Consider the following 22,925-nt stretch of genomic DNA (forward strand, 5'->3'; position numbering starts at 1 on the left):
CGTGGCCCTTTCTGTCTCTTGGGCTCATAGTTATCGTGTGACCTTGGTGTTCTTCATTCTTCTTTGATCCAGGTGGGTTGAGACCAATTGATGCATCTTAGATGGCCGCTTGTTAGCATTTAAGACCCCAGACGGCACACTTCAAAGTGGGATGCAGAATGTTTTCATAATAGAATTTATTTTGCCAATTGACTTAGAAGCCCCCTTAAGCCATAGTCCCCAAACCCCTGCCCCTGCTCCACTGACCTTCGAAGCATTCAGTTTATCCCGGAAACTTGTTTGCTTTTGGTTTAGTCCAGTTGTGTTGACCTCCACTGTATCAAGTGTTGTCCTTCCCTTCACCTAAAGTAGTTCTTATCTACTATCTAATTTTATCTCATTAGTGAATACCCCTCTCCCTCCCCTCTCTCGTAACCACAAAAGAATGTGTTCTTCTCAGTTTAAACTATTTCTCAAGTTCTTATAATAGTGGTCTTATACAATATTTGTCCTTTTGCAACTGACTAATTTCACTCAGCATAATGCCTTCCAGGATCCTCCATGTTATGAAATGTTTCACAGATTCCTCGCTATTCTTTATCGATGAATAGTATTCCATTGTGTGAATATACCATAATTTATTTAACCATTCATCTGCTGATGGACACCTTGATTGCTTCCATCTTATTGCTATTGTAAACAGTGCTGCAATAAACATGGGTGTGCATATATCTGTTTGTGTGAAGGCTGTTATTTCTCTAGGGTATATTCCGAGGAGTGGGATTTCTAGGTTGTATGGTAGTTCTAACTTTTTAAGAAAACGCCAGATAGATTTCCAAAGTGGTTGTACCATTTTACATTCCCACCAGCAGTGTATAAGAGTTCCAATCTCTCCGCAGCCTCTCCAACATTTATTATTTTGTGTCTTTTGGATTAATGCCAGCCTTGTTGGAGTGAGATGGAAATCTCATCGTAGTTTTAATTTGCGTTTCTCTAATGGCTAATGATCGAGAGCATTTTCTCATGTATCTGTTAGCTGCCTGAATATCTTCTTTAGTGAAATGTGTGTTCATATCCTTTGCCAACCTTTTGATTGGGTTGTTTGTCTTTTTGTGGTTATGTTTTAACAGAATCATACAGATTTTAGAGATCAGGCGCTGGTCTGAGATGTCATAGCTGAAAGTTCTTTCCCAATCTGTAGGTGGTCTTTTTACTCTTTTGGTGAAGTCTTTAGATGAGCATAGGTGTTTGATTTTTAGGAGCTCCCAGTTATCTGGTTTCTCTTCGTCATCTTTGGTAATGTTTTGTATTCTGTTTATGCCTTGTATTAGGGCTCCTAACGTTGTCCCTATTTTTTGTTCCATGATCTTTATCGATTTAGTCTTTATGTTTAGGTCTTTGATCTACTTGGAGTTAGTTTTTGTGCATGGTGTGAGGTATGGGCCCTGTTTCATTCTTTTGCAAATGGATATCCAGTTATGCCAGCACCATTTGTTAAAAAGACTGTCTTTTCCCCAGTTAACTGACACTGGGCCTTTGTCAAATATCAGCTGCTCATATGTGGATGGATTTATATCTGGGTTCTCAATTCTGTTCCATTGGTCTATGTGCCTGTTGTTGTACCAGTACCAGGCTGTTTTGACTACTGTGGCTGTATAATATGTTCTAAAATCAGGCAGAGTGAGGCCTACCACTTTCTTCTTCTTTTTCAATAATGCTTTACTTCTCCACAGCTTCTTTCCCTTCCATATGAAGTTAATGATTTGTTTCTCCATCACATTAAAAAACATTGTTGGAATTTGGATCGGAAGTGCATTGTATGTATAGATGGCTTTTGATAGAACAGACATTTTTACTATGTTAAGTCTTCCTATCCATGAGCAAGGTATGTTTTCCACTTATGTAGGTCCCTTTTAGTGTCTTGCACTAGTACTTTGTAGTTGTCTTTGTATAGGTCTTTTACATCTTTGGTAAGATTTATTCCTAAGTGTTTTATCTTCTTGGGGGCTACTGTGAATGGTATTGATTTGGTTATTTAATCTTCGATGTTCTTTTTGTTGATGTAAAGGAATCCAAGTGATTTTTGTATGTTTATCTTATAACCTGAGACTCTGCCGAACCCTTCTATTAGTTTCAGTAGTTTTCTGGAGGATTCCTTAGTGTTTTCTGTGTATAAGATCATGTCATCTGCAAATAGAGATAATTTTACTTCTCCCTTGCCAGTCCGAATGTCCTTTATTTCTTTTTCTAGCCTAATTGCTCTGGCTAGGACCTCTAGCACAGTGTTGAATAAGAGTGGTGATAAAGGGCATCCTTGTCTGGTTCCTGTTCTCAAGGGAAATGATTTCGGGCTCTCTCCATTTAGAATGATGTTGGCTGTTGGCTTTGTATAGATGCCCTTTATTATGTTGAGGAATTTTCCTTCTATTCCTATTTTGCCGAGAGTTTTTCTCACGAATGGGTGTTGGGCTTTGTCAAATGCCTTTTCTGCATCAATTGATAAGATAATGTGGCTTTTGTCTTTTGTTTTATTTATATGGTGGATTACATTAACGGTTTTTCTAATATTAAACCAGCCTTGCATACCTGGTATAAATCCCACTTGGTCATGGTGGATTATTTTTTTGATATGTTGTTGAATTCTATTGGCTAGAATTTTGTTGAGGATTTTTGCATCTATGTTCATGAGGGATATAGGTCTGTAATATTCTTTTTTTTTGGTGTCTTTACCTGGTTTTGGTATCAGGGAAATGGTGGCTTCATAGAATGAGTTAGGTAGTATTCCATCATTTTCTATGCTTTGAAATACCTTTAGTAGTAGTGGTGTTAACTCTTCTCTGAACGTTTGGAGAACTCTGCAGTGAAACCGTCCGGGCCAGGGCTTTCTTTTTTGTTGGGAGTTTTTGGATTACTGTTTCAATCTCTTTTTTTGTTATGGGTCTATTTAGTTGTTCTGCTTCTGATTGTGTTAGTTTAGGTAGGTAGTGTTTTTCCAGGAATTCATCCATTTCTTCTAGGTTTGCAAATTTGTTAGAGTACAATTTTTTGTAATAATCTGATATGATTCTTTTAATTTCAGTTGGGTCTGTTGTGATATGGCCCATCTTGTTTCTTATTCGGGTTATTTGTTTCCTTTCCTGTATTTCTTTAGTCAGTCTGGCCAATGGTTTATCAATTTTGTTAATTTTTTCAAAGAACCAGCTTTAAAAAAAAGGCTTTGTTAATTCTTTCAATTGTTTTTCTGTTCTCTAATTCATTTAGTTCAGCTCTAATTTTTATTATTTGTTTTCTTCTGGTGCCTGATGGATACTTTTGTTGCTCGCTTTCTATTAGTTCAAACTAGTTGTAGGGACAGTCTCTGATTTTGGCTCTTTCTTCTTTATGTATGTGTGCATTTATCGATATAAATTGACCTCTGAGCACTGCTTTCTCTGTGTCCCAGAGGTTTTGATAGGAAGTGTTTTCATTCTCGTTGCATTCTATGAATTTCTTTATTCCCTCCTTAATGTCTTCTATAACCCAGTCTTTTTTGAGCAGGGTATTGTTCAGTTTCCAAGTATTTGATTTCTTTTCCCTGATTTTTCTCTTATTGATTTCCACTTTTATGGCCTTGTGGTCCGTGAAGATGCTTTGTATTATTTCAATGTTTTGTATTCTGCAAAGGTTTGCTTTATGACATCATATGTTATCTATTCTAGAGAATGTTCCATGTGCAATAGAAAAAAAAGTATACATTGTTAGGTGGAGTGTTCTGTATAAGTCTATGAGGTCAAGTTGGTCGATTGTAGCAATTAGGTCTTTCGTGTCTCTGTTGAGCTTCTTACTGGAAGTCCTGTCCTTCTCCCAAAGTGGTGTGTTGACGTCTCCTACTATAATTGTGGAGGTGTCTGTCTCACTTTTCAGTTCTGTTAAAGTTTGTTTTATGTATCTTGCAGCCCTGTCTTTGGGTGCATAAATATTTAATATGGTTATATCTTTCTGGTCAATTGTCCCTTTAATCATTATGTATTGTCCCTCTTTATCCTTTGTGGTGGATTTAACTTTAAAGTCTATTTTGTCAGAAATTAATATTGTCACACCTTCTCTTTTTTGATTGTTGTTTGCTTGATATGTTTTTTTCCATCCTTTGAGTTTTAGTTTGTGTCTGTAAGTCTAAGGTGTGTCTCTTGTAGGCAGCATGTAGACGGATCGTGTTTCTTTATCCAGTCTGAGACACTCTGTCTCTTTATTGGTGCATTTAGTCCATTTACATGCAGCGTGATTATAGATAAGTACGTGTTTAGTGTTGTCATTTTGATGCCTTTTTGTGTGTGTTGTTGAGAATTTCATTTTTCCACTTACTTTTTTGTGCTGAGACGTTTTTCTTTGTAAATTGTGTGTTCCTCATTTTCATAGTAGTCGAATTTATGTTTGCTGAATTGTTATGTTTTTCTTTGTTTTTATTTTGAGTTATGGAGTTGTTAGACCTCTTTGTGGTTACCTTAATATTTACCCCTGTTTTTCTAAGTAAAAACCTAACTTGTATTGTCCATATTGCCTTGTTTTCCTCTCCATATGTCAGTTCTATGCCTCCTGAATTTAGTCCCTCTTTTTGATTATCGTGATCTTTTACATATTGACTTCAATGATTCCCTGTTTTGAGCATTTTTTAAAAATTAATCTTAATTTTTTTGTGTGATTTCCCTATTTGAGTTGATATCAGGATGTTCTGTTCTATGACCTTGTGTTGTGTTGGTATCTGATATTATTGGTTTTTTGACCAAACAATTTCCTTTAGTATTTCTTATGGCTTTGGTTTGGTTTTTGCAAATTCTCTAAGCTTGTGTCTATCTGTAAATGTTTTAATTTCACCTTCATATTTCAGAGAGAGTTTTGCTGGATATATGATCCTTGGCTTGCAGTTTTTCTCCTTCATTGCTCTATATATGTCATCCCATTGCCTTCTTGACTGCTTGGTTTCTGCTGAGTAGTCTGAACTTATTCTTATTGATTCTCCTTCATAGGAGACCTTTCTGTTATCCTTGGCTGCTTTTAAAATTTTCTCTTTATCTTTGGTTTTGGCAAGTTTGATGATAATATGTCTTGGTGATTTTCTTTTTGGATCAATCTTATATGGGGTTTGATGAGCATCTTGGATAGATATCTTTTCTTCTTTCATGATGCCGGGGAAGTTTTCTGCCAACAGATCTTCAACTATTCTCTCTGTATTTTCTGTTATCCTTCCCTGCTGTGGAAGTCCAGTCACACGCAAGTTATTCTTCTTGATAGTGTCCCACGTGATTCTTAGGGTTTCTTCATTTTTTTAATTTCTTTTATCAGATTTTTCTTCAACTGTATTGGTGTCAATTGCCTTATCTTCCACCTCCCCCACTCTGCATTCCAATTGCTTGATTCTGCTCCTCTGACTTCTATTGAGTTGTCTAATTCTGCAGTTTTACTGTTAATCTTTTGGTTTTCTGAATGCTCTCTATTGATTCTTGCAGCTTATTAATTTTTCCATAATGTTCTTGAATAATCTTTTTGATTTCTTAACCTGCTTTATTAGTATGTTCCTTGGCTTTTTCTGTGAAAAAAATAGATTGCCTTATTTCATTTATGAAGTCATCCCTGATGTCTTAAAGCATACTGTAAATTAGTTTTTTATATCCTGCATCTGGCAATTCCAGGATTGTATCTTGATTTGGGAAAGATTTTGATTCTTTAATTTGGGGAGTTGTAGAAGCAATCATGGTCTGCTTCTTTATGTGATTTGATATTGACTGCTATCTCCAAGCCATCGATAAGATATTGTAATGATTTATTTTATATTTGCTCACTGAGTCTTATCTTTTTTTGTTTTCTTTCAATATATGTAGATGGACTACTAGATTGTGTTGTCTTGATTCTTTTAGGCTATGAATCACTTATGTCCTCTTAGCAGCTGATTTGGGCCATTACCAGAAATATAAGCCTAAGAGTCCGTTCACTATTCTTGAGTAGAATCTGATTTTGGGTCACCAAGTGTGTGGGGTAGACTGTCACCTATTCGCTTAGAGGAGTAGTGGTGATAGTTGTGTTCACCAGATTCTAGTAGCAGCAGGGGGTCACATTCCATGGGGGGCAGGATGCTGACAGGCTTCCCCCAAGTGCCAGTGAGGTAAGTGTGTCTCTATTCCTAAAGCACTTTGGTGGGTGGGCTGTGCAGCTGTACCTTAGGCACCCAATGCAAGTACCTCTACAGATTGGTAGATGTCACTATCTTCAGACCCGTATTGCAGGAGGTTAGGTGGTTTGGGTGGAACTTCAGCCCTCAGTTCCCTGTTGTGGGTCAGTGAGGGCTCTTTTTAATAGGTAGAGATATCAGAGCTGGGAAACTTGTCTTTTCTGCAATCTCCTAAGACAATTACAGTCAGATCACTATCAGAAGTGCCTTTGCATTATAATAGCCACCTTGTTCCCTGTAGGGATGAAAGCCCAAGACTGTGGATTTCATATGCTTGGCTGGAGCTGTTTCTGTATTTTTAGTCCAATTTTGGGAAGTCCGGGAAGGATTTTTGGTCCCTGGGTTTTTTGTAGCTGCTTCTCTCAAATAAATAAATAAATAAATAAATAACTACTGGCACTAGTTTTTTTTTTTTCTGTCAGGCCAGGAGAATGCGTTAGGAAAAGATAAACAAACAAACAAAAAAAAACGGCAGAGCACTTCATTCTCTGGCCCAGGAAATTCCAATGTTAATGAAGTTGCCTGGGAAGGGGAGGGGAGGGATCAGATAGATAGGAGAGAGTAGCACCCAGGAATATAGATAAAGTTACTTATCCTGCTTGGTGATGACTGTTTAATCTGAGATTCCCGAGGAGTGTGCAGCCTGTATGCGTTGGTTGGGTCGAGACTGCCCCTGGGCGTCAGGCCCGGGACCTGTGCTTGTCCTGTCTCAGAAGCTGTGGTTAGTTCCTCCGCTCCCCGTCCAAAGCCTAGCGCCAAGGTTCCCCGGCTGGGATGCCGCACTCCAGGCTCAAAAACCAGTCGCTTCCTCCCGGTGACTTCTCCTCCTGTCAGCCACTTCGCTGCACTGCCTGCGTGCACTAGCTGGGCTTCCCCCGAGGTCACTTCTGGGGGCTAGGGCTGTGTCCCGTGTTTGTGCAGTCTCAGGATGCCGTGCTCAGCTCCCCTGCGCCCAGTCCAAAGCCCGGCGCCAAGGTTTTCTGAGTGGGACGCTGGCTCCAGGCTCCGAAAACTGTCTCTGCTTCTCCGTGGTTGCTCATTCTCTCATTAGCCGTGTCAGTGTGCAGCCTGCTTGTGCTGGCTGAGTCTCTGTCACTCAGGTCAACTCTTTAGATCTGTGTTTGATGGTTAGGTTCGTAGATGGTCATGTATGTGATCGATTCACTTGGTTTTCTGAGTCTTTGTTGTAAGAGGGATCCAAGGTAGGTTCTACCTAGTCAGCCATCTTGGCCCTGCCTGTACATTTCTTTTTTTGGTGAAATATGATGCCAAATCATCTGCTGAAAGTTATAGAGCTTGATGTGGGATAGGAGGCTTATGAAGAGAGTTAAAAGTATGATCAGACTGCTAAGAAAAGGATTGCTGATGAAACATCATTGCATTGTACAGCTCTGCAGGTTGTGCTAGTGTTTTAGTTTTTTTTTTTTCTCCTTTTTCTTGAAGTTAGAATGGATAAAATAATTGGCTGGAATCATCCAAAGATGCGTTATTTGAACTGGGGTAGCAGAGGGATGGATGCGAGAGAATCAAGCATGCAGGTGACAGTGTCATTGAATTGCTCAGCCATAGGCTCCGGGCTCTGTAATGAAGAAAGTCAGGTCAGCCGGGAGCTGATAGCTGGAAAGATTAGAAAAGGGTTGAGGAACTAGAAGCCTTTAACAAGAAAAGATTGGGTTTGGTGGTGTTTGGGGTGGAGGGAATTAAAGGTGAAAGGAGAAGAGGTTGAGCGGAGAGTAAGATTTGCACTTTTGGTATTCTAGAGACATTCATTCTGGGCAAGTCATTAGTTCTTGGTAGTCATTAGTTGAAATGGACTGGAGGAAAAGGTAGCATGGCAGAAATCCATGAACTTTAAGATTAAAATGTTAGGTGATGCTTTGTGGTGAATATTGAATCCATCCAGAATGAGGTTGGAAGGAGCAAGGGAGGAAGAAAGATGAGAGAGCCAGGTGCCAAAGTCCACTATGAATTCTAACCCAGTCTGATTTCTAGATCCTCAGTGGTAGTAAATAAAGGAATTGAGTAGTATAGCTCAGTGTGTCTCAACCTTTTTCATGTCATGACATTCACGGAAAATGGTATTTGAATAGGGCATTGGAGGTGGATGGAGAAAGTTGTTTGTAGTGAGTCCAAGGGCACCAGCAGTCTCAGAACTGTCCTAGCTTCCCAATGGGTTGAGGGGAGCAATATCGTGGTGTATGTAGCTCATTTGTACCTCCCTGGTTGAGAAGCTTTGCTGTAATTAAATGAACTAAGTCTCTTAAAAAATGATTTTTTTTTTTTTTTAATCTGGGAAGGATAGAAGAACAGTGATTCAGAACTATCAGTGTGATGGTGAAAAAATGCTCACCCAAACAGGCCGTGAGGTTTGGATTGAAGTGTAGCCAGCAGTGGGGGCATAAAGGAGAAGCTAAGCGATTTAGAGGGATTGCTTTGTTTGAAAAGTTGGTTGAGTTGATGGGGCTAAATGAAGAGATACAGATAACCAAAAAAAACCAAACCTAGTGCCGTTGAGTCGATTCCGACTCATAGCGACCCTATAGGACAGAGTAGAACTGCCCCATAGAGTTTCCAAGGAGTGCCTGGCAGATTTGAACTGTCGACCCTTTGGTTAGCAGCTGTAGCACTTAACCACTATGCCACCAGGGTTTCCAAGATACAGATAGTGAACACTAAATTGGAGATATTGTGTGTGATGTTTTCTTATAACATGATCTAAGGTAGAGTTGTGTTGGTGAATGGCTGTTTAATAGGAAACAGGCGAATGGAATTGGGGCAGTCTTATTGATACGGGTAAGTAGAGAAGAGAATGTGAGCCAGGTGCTGGAATTACCCAAGAAGTGGAGATAAGTTCTGGTGGATGGTGGACTACACAAACATGAATGGTGAGAGCTAGAGAGGGTATAACAACTACACAAACATGAATGGTGAGATCTAGAGAGGGTATGGCAGTCTGGTCTGAAAATGTTTCTGTGGAATTAATTTTTATCACAAGGCACAGATACTAGCATTTTTTGGGGAAGGAAAGGCAAATACTCACTTCTTTTAAACTTTATTATAATCTACCTTTATTCACAGGTACAGGCTATTCTGGTCAACATTTTTGGAGGAATCATGCGGTGTGACGTTATTGCTCAGGGTATAGTCATGGCAGTCAGAGATTTGGAAATTAAAATCCCTATTGTGGTACGGTTACAAGGTGAGTGTGGAAGATCGCTTGCAATTGTTCTATGAACTTTAATTGCTTAAAAGTTTATAATTCCGAAGAATTTAGTTCATTTAAAATATAGTTTTCAAACAGTTGTGTCATATATATTTCTTTCTGAAGCTGTATTTTTTTAATGAAAATATACAGTAGGAAAAAATTTTAAATGATGGGGTTTTTAACATTTTTTAACATGAGGGCAAAAAATGTTACAGTTTTGTTTATTATAATTTGATACATCCTTTATAGTGGTTTGTCTCAAATTCTGACTTGTCTGAGTTACCAGGGATATTATATGATGATATGTTTTATGAGGTGACTCAGGGCTTTTACATTTCTTTGGTTTAGGAGCATTTATATTAAGCGATGGAAGTCCTCCTGGGTTGAAACTTCATACTTAGAGTGTGTTGTAGCAAACAGTTTTGGCGACTTTGTGCGTATACTTAAAACACCTTTATATTTGGATAAATCCTTTCAGGTACACGAGTTGATGATGCTAAGGCACTAATAGCAGACAGTGGACTGAAAATTCTTGCTTGTGACGATTTGGATGAAGCTGCTAAAATGGTAAGCAGGTTATGTTAATCCAAGGACAAATTTGCAAAGTGTGTAAAGGATTTATAAACCCTTAGATTCTCAAACGAACCAGCTAATATTGCTAATAATTAGTGCTTCATTGAATATTGTGAGTATAATGAACCCCCTCTACCTGTCACCCATTTTAAACGCCTCTACCTGTCACCCATTTTAAATGACTATCAACTCTTGCCCAATCTTGTTTCATTTGTATTCTTACTGACTTATTCCCTTGGCTGTGATTATTTTGAAGCAAATCCAGATATTATATCATTTTATACATGTCATCATATATCTATTAAAGATGTTGGTAATTATATGAAGGGATTACTGTTTTAGGTGGAGTAATGGTGTTATGGTTATGTTTTATAAAGAGAATAGACTCAGTGTTGAAATTTCCCTGATTATTTCGAATATTTTTTGTCTAGGTTGTTTGCTAGAATTAAGACAGAATAAGTCTGTACATTGTATTTGGTTATTACATCTCTTAACTTTTAGGTTCCCCATTGCTTTTTATTTTTTCTGTAGTTTGTTGGAAAAAAAACTGAGGTGGTGATCCTGTGTATGACACTGTATATAATGTCAGATTGTTTCTCTTTTTGTGGTATTAGTAGTGATTGACAACCATAGCTTAGGTCCATTATTTCATTTATGGTTGCAAAGTGGTTGATATTCTAATTTTCTCATTCTTCACTTATTATATGCAATATTTCTATAAAGTAAAAGTTCCTAAATCAACCGTTTGCTACCATGAAGTATATTTTGCATAGGAAAAGCAACATAATGAGTTGATTCTTTGTCTTTATTTTCCATTTTCAAAATAATGAGTTTGTTCTCCTAAATCCTGCAAAGCTAAGAGTTTTGTTTTCAGGTGTGTGTGTGTGCACGCACAAGCACACATGCTTTTCTGAACTCATGAATTCAAATATACTTGATGTGGTTCATTTCATTTCAGTTATTCTTATTGATGATCAAATTGTCCCAACTTTGGTCAGTGGGAACCTCTTCCAGTTGACTCCTGAGCCCTTCTGACATGTCTTCTGGTGTGCTTTCTGGTATGAGATGTTCCAGGCTTGTCTTTATATTTCTTGGCCCACACCTGGAATCAGCCAGTGGTATTTAGAGACTACAGTATGGGTTCTAAGGGTACTCATGACTACTGAGTTGCTCATTGTTTCTAGGCTTTTTTAGTGGAAAATCAGAAAAATATATATGTACTTTTTTTTAAGAGGTAAATACATGGGTTCATACTGATTTTTCCAATGCAAGTCCAGGAGTACAGTTTCTCCTTATATTCGATTCCCCTTTCTCCTGTACCACACTAACATAACTATGCCTTTGCTTTGTCTCTCAGTACAGACATGACATTTTAAAAATAATAACCAACAATATGATTACTGAAAACAGTTTAATATTTGTATGTGCAGTTCTTTCTGTCCTTTAGGATATTTGCCACAATTTATTGGATTTTAAAGTCCATGTGAAATAGTTCTCTGTGTGTTCTGCCCCTGGGTTGCTATATAGTTTTCATTTGCCCTTTTTTTTTTTAATTTAAGGGGTTGCTTTATTAAAAAAAAACTACTTTTGTTATGTATTATATACTGTTTATGTAGTTTCAAAACTGAAATGAGGTATGTTCATTCAGAGACTCTAGCTTTTATATCTATTCCTGTTTCCTCTTTCCCCATAGATAACTAGTTTTTTTAAAAGAAGATTTTGGTTTATCCTTCCACTTTTTTTTAATAGAAGCAAATAGTGCATGCGTGTGTGTGTGTGTGTGTGTGTGTGTGTACGTACACCCCCTCCCTTTCCCACGTTAGATGAATGGTAGCATATACGTTACCCAGTAACTTCTTATACTTAAAAATATATCCTGACACACACTTCATAGTAGATATAGAGATGTTTCTAAATGAGAACTTTTGACTATTTTCCACCTAAGTTTGTAACTTATACTGGGATACAATTTGAGCCTGTACTGTTTAATTGCTAATAGGCTCTTAAGATTTGCTGGATTAATGTGATGTCATTTCACAAGAATAATAAAGTTCTTACATCCTTCTTTGGGAAAGTTCCTAAACTCAATCTTGAGTTTAAAGACTTTCCAGCAGGGGAATGGCAGGGCGAAGGTGCTTCAGAAAGCCAGTCTTGTTTTGAGGTATGGGATAAATTGGAGAAGGGAAGAGAGTGAGGGGGATAGTATGAGTCCATTCTAGTGCAGTAACTGGATAGAAGGTGAGGAGAAGGTAATGTAGTTATAGTTCCTCTCTGAAAATACCCTCATTTGTAATGAAAGCCTGAATTAAGAAAAACTTGGCATGGAAAAGAAGGAAATCCATAGGACCTTGACCTAAAAGATCACGAGAGATAAAAATGAACAGTTGATTAAAATGACTAGTGTTTTTCTGCTGACTGGGAGATTATGGAAGTCATGACAATAATAGTAATAAATGTAATGATGATGATATTAGCAACTGCTGCCATTTATTGAGTGTTTATAGCTAAGCATTTTTCTTCACGTATTACCTCATTTACTTATTTCTTCACTTTAGGTGAAAGTTTACAGAGCAAATTAATTTCCCGTTCTATAGTTTGTACATGAAGTGTTCCATGATATTGGTTGCATTCCCCATAGTGTATCAGCACTCTCTACATTTCCACTTTGGGCTCCTCGTTTCTTTTCATCTGGATTCTCTACGCCTTCCTGCCTTCTCATCTTTGCTTTTGGGCAAATGTTGTCCTCTTGATTGCATATAATTGGTTGTTGTAAGGAACACATTCCCCTTGGGTGCTATTGTTTATTTTTGGACCTGTCTATTGTTTTGCTGAAAGATGGCCAGGTCAGAAGGGTGTCTTAGGACCATAGTCTCGGGGGTTCCTCCAGTCTCTGTCAGACCACTAGGTCTGGTCTTTTCGTGAATTTGATTTTTTGTTCTATGTTTTCCTTCTGCTCTGTCCGGGATCCTCTGCTGTGATCCTAGTCAGAGTGTTCTGTGATGGTAGCTGGGTACCATCTAGTTCTTCTAGGCTCAGGCTGGTGGAGGCTGTGGTTCATGTGGTCCATTAATCCTTTGGACTAATTGCTCCCTTGAGGCTTTGATTTTCTTCACTCTCTCATCCAAATTCACTCTCCTTTGCTCTGGATGGGAAGAGACCAATAGTTATATCTTAGATGGCTACTCGAAAGCTTTTAAGGCCCAGACGCTACTCACCAAAGTAGGATGCAGAACATTATCTTAATGAATTATGTTGTTCCAATTGACGTAGATGTCCCCCAAGTCTATGGTCCTTCTCCTTTGAGCTGTGGAACTTTATCCTGTGGAGTATTTGGTTACGTCTGAGAAGTTTCCATGACTGTGCCTGTTGTGTGCTTTGTTGTCTGTATTAATAAACATGCAGTACCTACAATTATGTATGTAGAAATATCTACAACCAAACATATCTGCAGGTGGGTATACTCCCTTATACCCACCCACACATTTTTTTTTAATCTACCTGTGCATCAATTTGTAAATTATTGCTTGTTAATTCTATTATTGCAGGATTGTCTATGTTGTAGTTATTACCATAGTTGCCCTTTATTCTTGCATTTCTTTCAGTATCTTCCTTTGCCTTGGTTATGTTGTGCTGACTTCCGCCATATTGTGTATTGCCTTTTTCTTTTCACATGTGTATTATCAGTCAGAATTGATGACAATGGGTTTGCCTTTTTTGTTTTTTTGGTTATTCTATCTACTTAGTAATTTTCTTTCCCTCCCCCTTCTATCCCTGGTAACCATCAAAAAATGTTTAGTTTTTTTTTTTTCTGTGTATAAACCTTTTTTTTTTTTTTTTTTTTGTAATAGTGGCCTCATACTATATTTGTCCTTTTGTGGTCTCAAAATATTTATCCTTTTGCGATTGACTTATTTCACTCAGCTTAATGTCCTCCAAATTCATCTATGTGAGATATTTTGCAGAATAGTCACTATTTGTTGTTGTGTAGTATTCCATTGTGTATGTGTACCATAGTTTGTTTATTCATCCATTGATGGGCACTTAGGTTGTTTCCATTTTTTTGCTGTTGTGAATGATGCTCGGTGAACATGGGTGTGCATATGTCGATTCATGTCACAACTCTTATTTCTTTAGGGTATAGACCATGAGTGGGATTGCTGGATTGTTTAAAAAAAAAATTGCCATTAAGTCAATTCCAACTCATATCAACCCTATAGGACAGATTTGAACTGCCCCATGGGGTTTCCAAGGAGTGGCTGGTGAATTCAAACTGCTGACGTTTTGGTTAACAGCCATAGCACTTAACCACTGTGCCATTTTTATCAGAAATGGGTGTTAGGACCCTTTCTGATACCTTTTCTGCATCACCTGAGATGATCCTGTACTTTTTTTCTTTTGTTTTATTTATGTGGTTGATTACGCTGATTGATTTTCTAATGTTGAATCATCCTTGCATACCTGGTATGAATCCCACCTGGTCATGATGTATTATTTTTTTTTAAATAATTTTTATTGGGCTTTAAGTGAAAGTTTACAAATCAAGTCAGTCTCTCACATATAAACTTATAAACACCTTACTACATACTCCCATTTACTCTCCCCATAATGAGTCAGCCTGCTCCCTCCTTCTAGTCTCTCCTTTCATGACCATTTTGCCAATTTTAACCCCCTCTACCCTCCCATCTCCCCTCCAGACAGGAGATGCCAACATAGTCTCAAGTGTCCACATGGTGCAAATAGCTTGCACCTCATGAGCATCTCTCTCCAGTCCATTATCCAGTTCAATCCATGTCTGACGAGTTGGCTTCAGGAATGGTTCCTGGGGACCCTGACCGCCGGGGTCCTAGTCTCAGTCAGACCATTAAGTCTGGTTTTTTTATGAGAATTTGGGGTCTGCATCCCACTGTTCTCCTGCTCCCTCAGGGGTTCTCTGTTGTGTTCCGTGTCAGGGTAGTCATCGGTTATGGCCGGGCACCATCTAGTTCTTCTGGTCTCAGGATGATGCAGTCTCTGGTTCATGTAGCGCTTGCTGTCTCTTGGGCTCATAATTACCTTGTGAGCTTGGTGTTCTTCATTCTCCTTTGATCCAGGTGGGTTGAGACTCATCGATGCATCTTAGATGGCCACTTGCTAGCATTTAAGACCCCAGACGCCACTCTTCAAAGTGGGATGCAGAATGTTTTCTTAATAGATTTTATTTTGCCAATTGATTTAGATGTCCCCTTAAGCCATAGTCCCCAAACCCCTGCCCCTGCTTTGCTGACCTTTGAAGCATTCAGTTTATTCAGGAAACTTCTTTGCTTTTGGTTTAGCCCAGTTGTGTTGACCTCCCCTGTATCGAGTGTTGTCCTTCCCTTCACCTAAAGTAGGTCTTATCTATTACCTAATCAGTAAATAACCCTCTCCCACCCTCCCTCCTTCCCCCTTCTCAAAACCACAAAAGAATGTGTTCTTCTCAGTTTATACTATTTCTCAAGATCTTATAATAGTGGTCTTATACAATATTTGTCCTTTTGCAGCTGACTAATTTCACTCAGCATGATGCTTTCCAGGTTCCTCCATGTTATGAAATGTTTCACAGATTCATCACTGTTCTTTATCGATGTGTAGTATTCCATTGTGTGAATATACCATAATTTATTTATCCAGTCATCTGTTGATGGACACCTTGGTTGCTTCCATGTTTTTGCTATTGTAAACAGTGCTGCAGTAAACAAGGGTGTGCATGTACCTGTTCGTGTAAAGGCTCTTATTTCTCTAGGGTTTATTCCGAGGAGTGGGATTTCTGGGTTGTGTGGTAGTTCTATTTCTAACTTTTTAAGAAAACGCCAGATAGATTTCCAAAGTGGTTGTACCATTTTGTATTCCCACCAGCAGTGTATAAGTGTTCCAATCTCTCCACATCCTCTCCAACTTTTATTCTTTTGTGTTTTTTGGATTAATGCCAGCCTTGTTGGAGTGAGATGGAATCTCATCGTAGTTTTAATTTGCATTTCTCTAATGGCTAAGGATCGAAAGCATTTCCTCATGTATCGGTTAGCCACCTGAATGTCTTCTTTAGTGAAGTACCTGTTCAAATCCTTTGTCCAGTTTTTAATTGGATTGTTTGTTTCCTTGTTGGTTGAGTTTTACAAGAATCATGTAGATTTTAGATATCAGGCGGTGGTCGGAGATGTCGTAACTGAAAATGTATTCCCAGTCTGTGGGTGGTCTTTTACGCTTTTGGTGAAGTCTTTAGATGAGCTTAGGTGTTTGATTTTTAGGAGCTCCCAGTTATCTGGTTTTTCTTCATTGTCTTTAGTAACGTTTTGTATTCTGTTTATGCTTCATATTAGCGCTCCTAACATTGTCCTTATTTTTTCTTCCATGATCTTTATCGTTATAACTTTATGTTTAGATCTTTGATTCATTTGGAGTTAGTTTTTGTGCATGGTGTGAGGTGTGGGTCCTGTTTCATTTTTGCAGATGGATATCCAGTTATGCCAGCACCATTTGTTAAAAAGACTATCTTTTCCCTAATGTAACTGACGCTGGGCCTTTGTCAAATATCAGCTGCTCATATGTGGATGGATTTATATCTGAGTTCTCAGTTCTGTTCCATTGGTCTGTGTGTCTGTTGTTGTACCAGTACCGGGCTGTTTTGACTACTGTGGCTATACAATATGTTCTAAAATCAGGTACAGTGAGGTCTCCCACTTTGTTCTTCTTTTTCAGTAATGCTTTACTTATCCGGGGCTTTTTTCCCTTCCATATGAAGTTGGTGATTTGTTTCTCCATCACAGTAAAAAATGTCTTTGGAATTTGGATTGGAACTGCATTGTATATATAGATGGCTTTTGGCAGAATAGACATTTTTATAATCTTAAGTCTTCCTGTCCATGAGCAAGATATGTTTTTCCACTTACGTAGGTCCCTTTTAGTTTCTTGCAGTAGTACCTTGTAGTTTTCTTTGTATAGGTCTTTTACATCTTTGGTAAGATTTATTCCTAAGTATTTTATCTTCTTGGGGGCTACTGTGAATGGTATTGATTTGGTGATTTCCTCTTTGATGTTCTTTTTGTTGATGTAGAGGAATCCAAGTGATTTTTGTATGTTTATCTTGTAACCTGAAACTCTGCTGAACTCTTCTATTAGTTTCTGTAGTTTTCTTGAGGATTCTTTAGGGCTTTCTGTGTATAAGATCATGTCATCTGCAAATAGAGATAATTTTACTTCTTCCTTGACAGTCTGGATGCCCTTTATTTCTTTGTCTAGCCTAATTGCTCTAGCTAGGACTTCCAGTACAATGTTGAATAAGAGTGGTGATAAAGGGCATCCTTGTCTGGTTCCCGTTCTCAAGGGAGATGCTTTCAGGCTCTCTCTATTTAGGATGATGTTGGTGGTTGGCTTTGTATAGATGCCCTTTATTATGTTGAGGAATTTTCCTTCTATTCCTATTTTGCGGAGAGTTTTTATCATGAATGGGTGTTGAACTTTGTCAAATGCCTTTTTTGCATCAATTGATAAGATCATGTGGTTTTTCTCTTTTGTTTTATTTGTATGGTGGATTACATCAGTTGTTTTTTAAATATTGAACCAGCCTTGCATACCTGGTATAAATCCCATTTGGTCATGGTGGATTATTTTTTTGATATGTTGTTGAATTCTATTGGCTAGAATTACGTTGAGGATTTTTGCATTTATGTTCATGAAGGATATAGGTCTGTAATTTTCTTTTTTTGTGGTCTTTTCACCTGGTGTTGGTAACAGGGATATGCTGGCTTCATAAAATGAGTTAGGTAGTATTCCATCGTTTTCTATGCTCTGAAATACCTTTAGTAGTAGTGGTGTTAACTCTTCTCCGAAAGTTTGGTAGAACTCTGCAGTGAAGCCATCCCGGCCAGGGGTTTTTTTTTGTTGGAAGTTTTTTGATGACCTTTTCAATCTCTCTTTTTGTTAATGGTCTGTTTAGTTGTTCTACTTCTGATTGTGTTAGTTTAGGTAGGTAGTGTATTTCTATTAATCCATCCATTTCTTCTAGGTTTTCAAATTTGTGAGAGTAGAATTTTTCGTAGTAATCTGATATGATTATTTTAATTTCAGTTGGGTCTGTTGTGATATGGTCCATCTCATTTCTCATTCGGGTTATTTGTTTTTTGTATTTCTTTAGTCAGTCTGGCCAATGGCTAATCAATTTTGTTAATTTTTTCAAAGAACCAGCTTTTGGCTTTGTTCTTTCAATTGTTTTTCTCTTCTCTAATTCATTTAATTCTGCTCTAATTTTTATTATTTGTTTTCTTCTGGTGCCTGATGGATTCTTTTTTTGCTCGTTTTCTATTAGTTCAAGTTGTAGGGACAGTTTTCTGATTTTGGTTTTTTCTTCTTTATGTATGTGTGCATTTATCGATATAAATTGACCTCTGAGCACTGCTTTCTCTGTGTCCCAGAGGTTTTGATAGGAAGTGTTTTCAGTCTCATTGCGTTCTATGAATTTCTTTATTCCCTCCTTAATGTCTTCTATAACCCAGTCTTTTTTGAGCAGGGTGTTGTTCAGTTTCCAAGTATTTGACTTCCTTTCCCTGATTTTTCTGTTACTGATTTCCACTTTTATGGCCTTATGGTCTGAGAAGATGCTTTGTAATATTTTGGTGTTTTGGATTCTGCAAAGGTTTGTTTTATGACCTAATATGTGATCTGTTCTAGAGAATGTTCCATGTGCACTAGAAAAAAAAGTATACTTTGTAGCTGTTGGGTGGAGTGTTCTGTATAAGTCTGTGAGGTCAAGTTGGTTGATTGTAGCAGGTAGATCTTCCGCGTCTCTATTGAGCTTCTTACTGGAAGTTCTGTCCTTCACCGAAAGTGGTGTGTTGAGGTCTCCTACTATGATTGTGGAGGTGTCTATCTCACTTATCAATTCTGTTAAAGTTTTTTTTATGTATTTTGCTGCCTTGTCATTGGGTGCATAAGTATTTAATATGGTTATATCTTCCTGGTAAATTGTCCCTTTAATCATTATGTATTGTCCCTCTTTATCCTTTGTGGTGGATTTAACTTTGAAGTCTATTTTGTCAGAAATTAATATTGCCACTCCTGCTCTTTTTTGATTGTTGTTTGCTTGATATATTTTTTTTCCGTTCTTTGTGTTTTAGTTTATTTGTGTCTCTAAGTCTAAGGTGTGTCTCTTGTAGGCAGCATGTAGACGGATCGTGTTTTTTAACCGAGTCTGAGACTCTCTGTCTCTTTGTTGGTGCTTTTAGTCCATTTACATTCAGCGTAATTATCGATAAGTATGAGTTTAGTGCTGTCTTTTTGATGCCTTTTTTGCGTGTTGTTGACAATTTCATTTTTCCACTTTTTTGTGCTGAGAAGTTTTTCTTTGTAAATTGTGTTCCTCATTTTCATAGTAGTTGAATTATTTTTGCTGAGTTGTTATGTTTATGTTGGTTTTTATTTTGAAGTATGAAATTGTTATACCTCTTTGTTGTTACCTTAATATTTACCCCTGTTTTTCTAAGTAAAAACCGAACTTGCATTGTCCTATATCGCCTTGTTTTCCTCTCCATATGGAAGATCTATGCCTCCTGTATTTAGTCCCTCTTTTTTGATTATTGTCATCTTTTACATAATGACTTCAATGATTCCCGGTTTTGAGCATTTTCCCTTTTTTAAGTTAATCTTATTTTGTTTTTGTGATTTCTCTATTTGAGTTGTTATCAGGATGTTCTATTCTGTGACCTTGTGTTGTGTTGGTATCTGATATTATTGATTTTCTGACCAAACAATTTCCTTTAGTAATTCTTATAGCTTTGGTTTGGTTTTTGCAAATTCTCTAAGCTTGTGTTCATCTGTAAATATCTTAATTTCACCTTCATATTTCAGAGAGAGTTTTGCTGGATATATGATCCTTGGCTGGCAGTTTTTCTCCTTCAGTGCTCTGTATATGTCATCCCATTGCCTTCTTGCCTGCATGGTTTCTGCTGAGTAGTCTGAATTTATTGATTCTCCTTTGTAGGTGACTTTTTGTTTATGCCCGGCTGCTTTTAAAATTGTCTACTTTGGTTTTGGCAAGTTTGATGATAATATGCCTTGGTGATATTCTTCTGGGATCTATCTTGTATGGTGTTTGATGAGCATCTTGGATAGATATCCTTTTATCTCTCAAGATGCCAGGGATTTTTTCTGCCAACAGATCTTCAGCTATATTCTTTGTGTTTTCTGTTATCCCTCTCTGTTCTGGAACTGCAATCACACGCAAGTTATTCTTGATAGAGTCCCAAATGATTCTTAGGGTTTCTTCATTTTTTAAAATTCTTTTATCTGATTTTTCTTCAACTATATTGGTGTCAATTGCCTTATCCTCTAATTCCCCCGCTCCGCATTCCAATTCCTGGATTCTCCTCCTCTGACTTCCTATCGAGTTGTCTAATTTTATTGTTAATCTTTTGGATTTCTGAATGCTGTCTCTCTGTGGAGTCTTGCAGCTTATTAATTTTTCCACTATGGTCTTGAATAATCTTTTTGATTTCTTCAACTGCTTTATCAGTGTGTTCCTTGGCTTTTCTGAAGGTTGCCTTATTTCCTTTCTGAGGTCTTCCCTGATGTCTTGAAGCATTCTGTATATTAGGTTTTTTATGTTCTACATCTGGCAATTCCAGGACTGTATCTTCATTTGGGAAAGATTTTGGTTTTTTAATTTGGGGATTTGTAGAAGCAATCATGGTCTGCTTCTTTATGTGATGTGATTTCGACTGCTGTCTCTGAGCCATCTATAAGATATTGTAATGATTTATATTTGCTCACTGAGTCTTAACTTCTTCTTTTGTTTTGTTTCAGTATACCCAGATGGGCTACTAGATTGCACTATCTTGATTGTTGTAGCCTTTGAATCACTTATGTCATAATTCCAGCTGGTTTGAGCTGTTACCAGATATATGAGCCTATGAGTCCATTCACTATTCTTGAACAGAATCAGCTTAGGTGTGCTGATGTGGGTCACCTAGTGTGTGGTGTAGGCTGTCGCCTATTCACTTAGAGGAGTAGTGGTGATGGTTGTATGCACCAGATTCTAGTAGCGGCAGGGTGTCACACTCCGAGGAGGGCAGGATGCTGACAGCCTTCCCCCCCGTGCCAGTGAGGTAGGAGTGTCTCTATTCCCAGAGTACTTTGGTGGGTGGACTCTGCTGCTGTACCTGAGGCACCCAATGCTTGTACCTCTAAAGATTGGTAGGCGTCGCTATCCTCAGACCCCTTTAGCAGGTGGCTAGATGGTGTGGGTGGAGCTTCAGCCCTCCGTTCCCTGCTGTGGATCAGTGAGGGCTCTGTTAAATAGGTAGAGAGGTATCAGACCTCCAAAACTTGTCTTTCCACTGCTTTGCTAAATCAGTTACATTGAGAGCTCTATCAGAATTGCCTTTACATTATAATAGCCACCTGGTTCCCTTTAGGGATGGAAGCCAGAGACTGTGGATGTCTTTTGCTTGGCTGGAGTTGGTTGTGTGTTATTATTCCAGTTTAGGGAAGTCAGGGAAGGTTTTTTGTCTCCGGATTGTTAATTGCTGCTTCTCTCAGGTCAGGAGAATGGGTTAGAAAAAGAAGAAAAAAAAAAAAAAAACCCTGCAGAGCACTTCACTGCCTGGTCCAGGAAATTTCAGTGTTAATGAAGCCACCTGCAGCAGGGATCAGATAGATTAGCGAGGCAGTATAGACAAAGTTACTTATCTTTTTTGGTGAAGACTGTTTTATCTGAGATTCCAGAGGGGCATGTAGCCTGTGTATGCTGGCTGGGTTGAGATTGCCCCGTCCTGTGCTTGTGCTATCTCGGGAAGCTGTGATCAGCTCCTCCGCTCCTTGTGCAAAGCCCAGCACCAAGGTTTTCTGGCTGGGATGCTACGCTCCAGGCTTCAAAACCAGTTTTTGCTTCCCCATGATTTCTCCTTCTCCTGTCAGCCGCATCAGTGTGCAGCCTGCATGGGCTGGCTAGGTTTTTGGCCGAGGTTACTCCAGGGGGTTAGGGCTGCATCCCATGCTTGTGCCGTCTTAGGAAGCCATGATCTGTCCCTCTGCACTTAGTTTAAAGCCCAGTGCCAAGGTTTTTTGACTGGGACGCTGGCTTCAGGATCCGAAAACAGTTGCTGCTTCCCCGTGGGTTCTCATTCTCCTGTAGGCCGTGTCAGTGTGTAGCCTGCTTGCGCTAGCTGAGTCTCTGCCAAGGTTACTCCAGGGGGTTAGGGGATAGGGCTGCATCCTGTGCTTGCCCCATCTCAGTAAGCCGCAATCAGCCCTACCACTCTGACACCAGGGAACTGCGAGGGCTCAAGGCTGTGGCAGGGGACGCCGGTTCCAGAAGCAGTCGCTGCTTCACCGTGTGGCTTTTTCACTCCCCTGTCGCTCAGGTCAACTCCTTAGTTCTGTGTTTGATGGTCAGGTTCATAGATTGTCATGTATGTGATTGATTCACTTGTTTTTCTGAGTCTTTGTTGCAAGAGGGATCTGCGGTAGCATCTACCTAGTCAGCCATCTCGGCCCCTCCTCCTCCGATGTATTATTTTTTTTGATATGCTGTTGAAATCTATTGGTTAGGATTTTTTTGAGAATCTTTTTGTCTATATTCATGAGGGACATTGGTCTGTAATTTTCTTGTGGTGTCTTTGCCTGGCTTCGGTATTAGAGTTATGCTGGGTTCATAGAATGAATTCAGGTGTATTCCTTTCCTATGCTCTGAAATAGTTTAAGTAGTATTGGTGTGAGCTCTCCTCTAAATGTTTGCTGGAATTCTCCAGTGAAGTTGTCTGGGCCAGGGCTTTTTGTTGGGAGTTTTTTTTTTTTTTTTTTCCCCTCCTCTTACTCTCTTCTTTTGTTATGGGTCTGTTCAGTTTTTCTGCCTCAGTTTGTGTTAGTTTAGGTAGGTGGTGTGTTTTTAGGAATATGTTCATTTCTTCCAGGTTCTCAAATATGCTGGAGTATAATTTTTCATAGTATTCTGTTATG

General features: G+C 38.6%; 1 protein-coding gene across 1 annotated transcript in view; it reads left to right on the forward strand.

Moving 5' to 3' along the window:
• SUCLA2 (succinate-CoA ligase ADP-forming subunit beta) overlaps positions 1-22,925 on the forward strand; it is an 86,254-nt gene that overhangs the window by 57,435 nt on the left and 5,894 nt on the right. The window contains exons 9-10 of the mRNA XM_049853104.1: positions 9,260-9,380; positions 9,865-9,953. Of these exons, the coding sequence (XP_049709061.1) occupies positions 9,260-9,380; positions 9,865-9,953 (210 nt within the window). The remainder of the gene's footprint in view (positions 1-9,259; positions 9,381-9,864; positions 9,954-22,925) is intronic.

This window comes from Elephas maximus, chromosome 14, assembly GCF_024166365.1.
Source record: "Elephas maximus indicus isolate mEleMax1 chromosome 14, mEleMax1 primary haplotype, whole genome shotgun sequence".
Classification (NCBI taxonomy): domain Eukaryota; kingdom Metazoa; phylum Chordata; class Mammalia; order Proboscidea; family Elephantidae; genus Elephas; species Elephas maximus.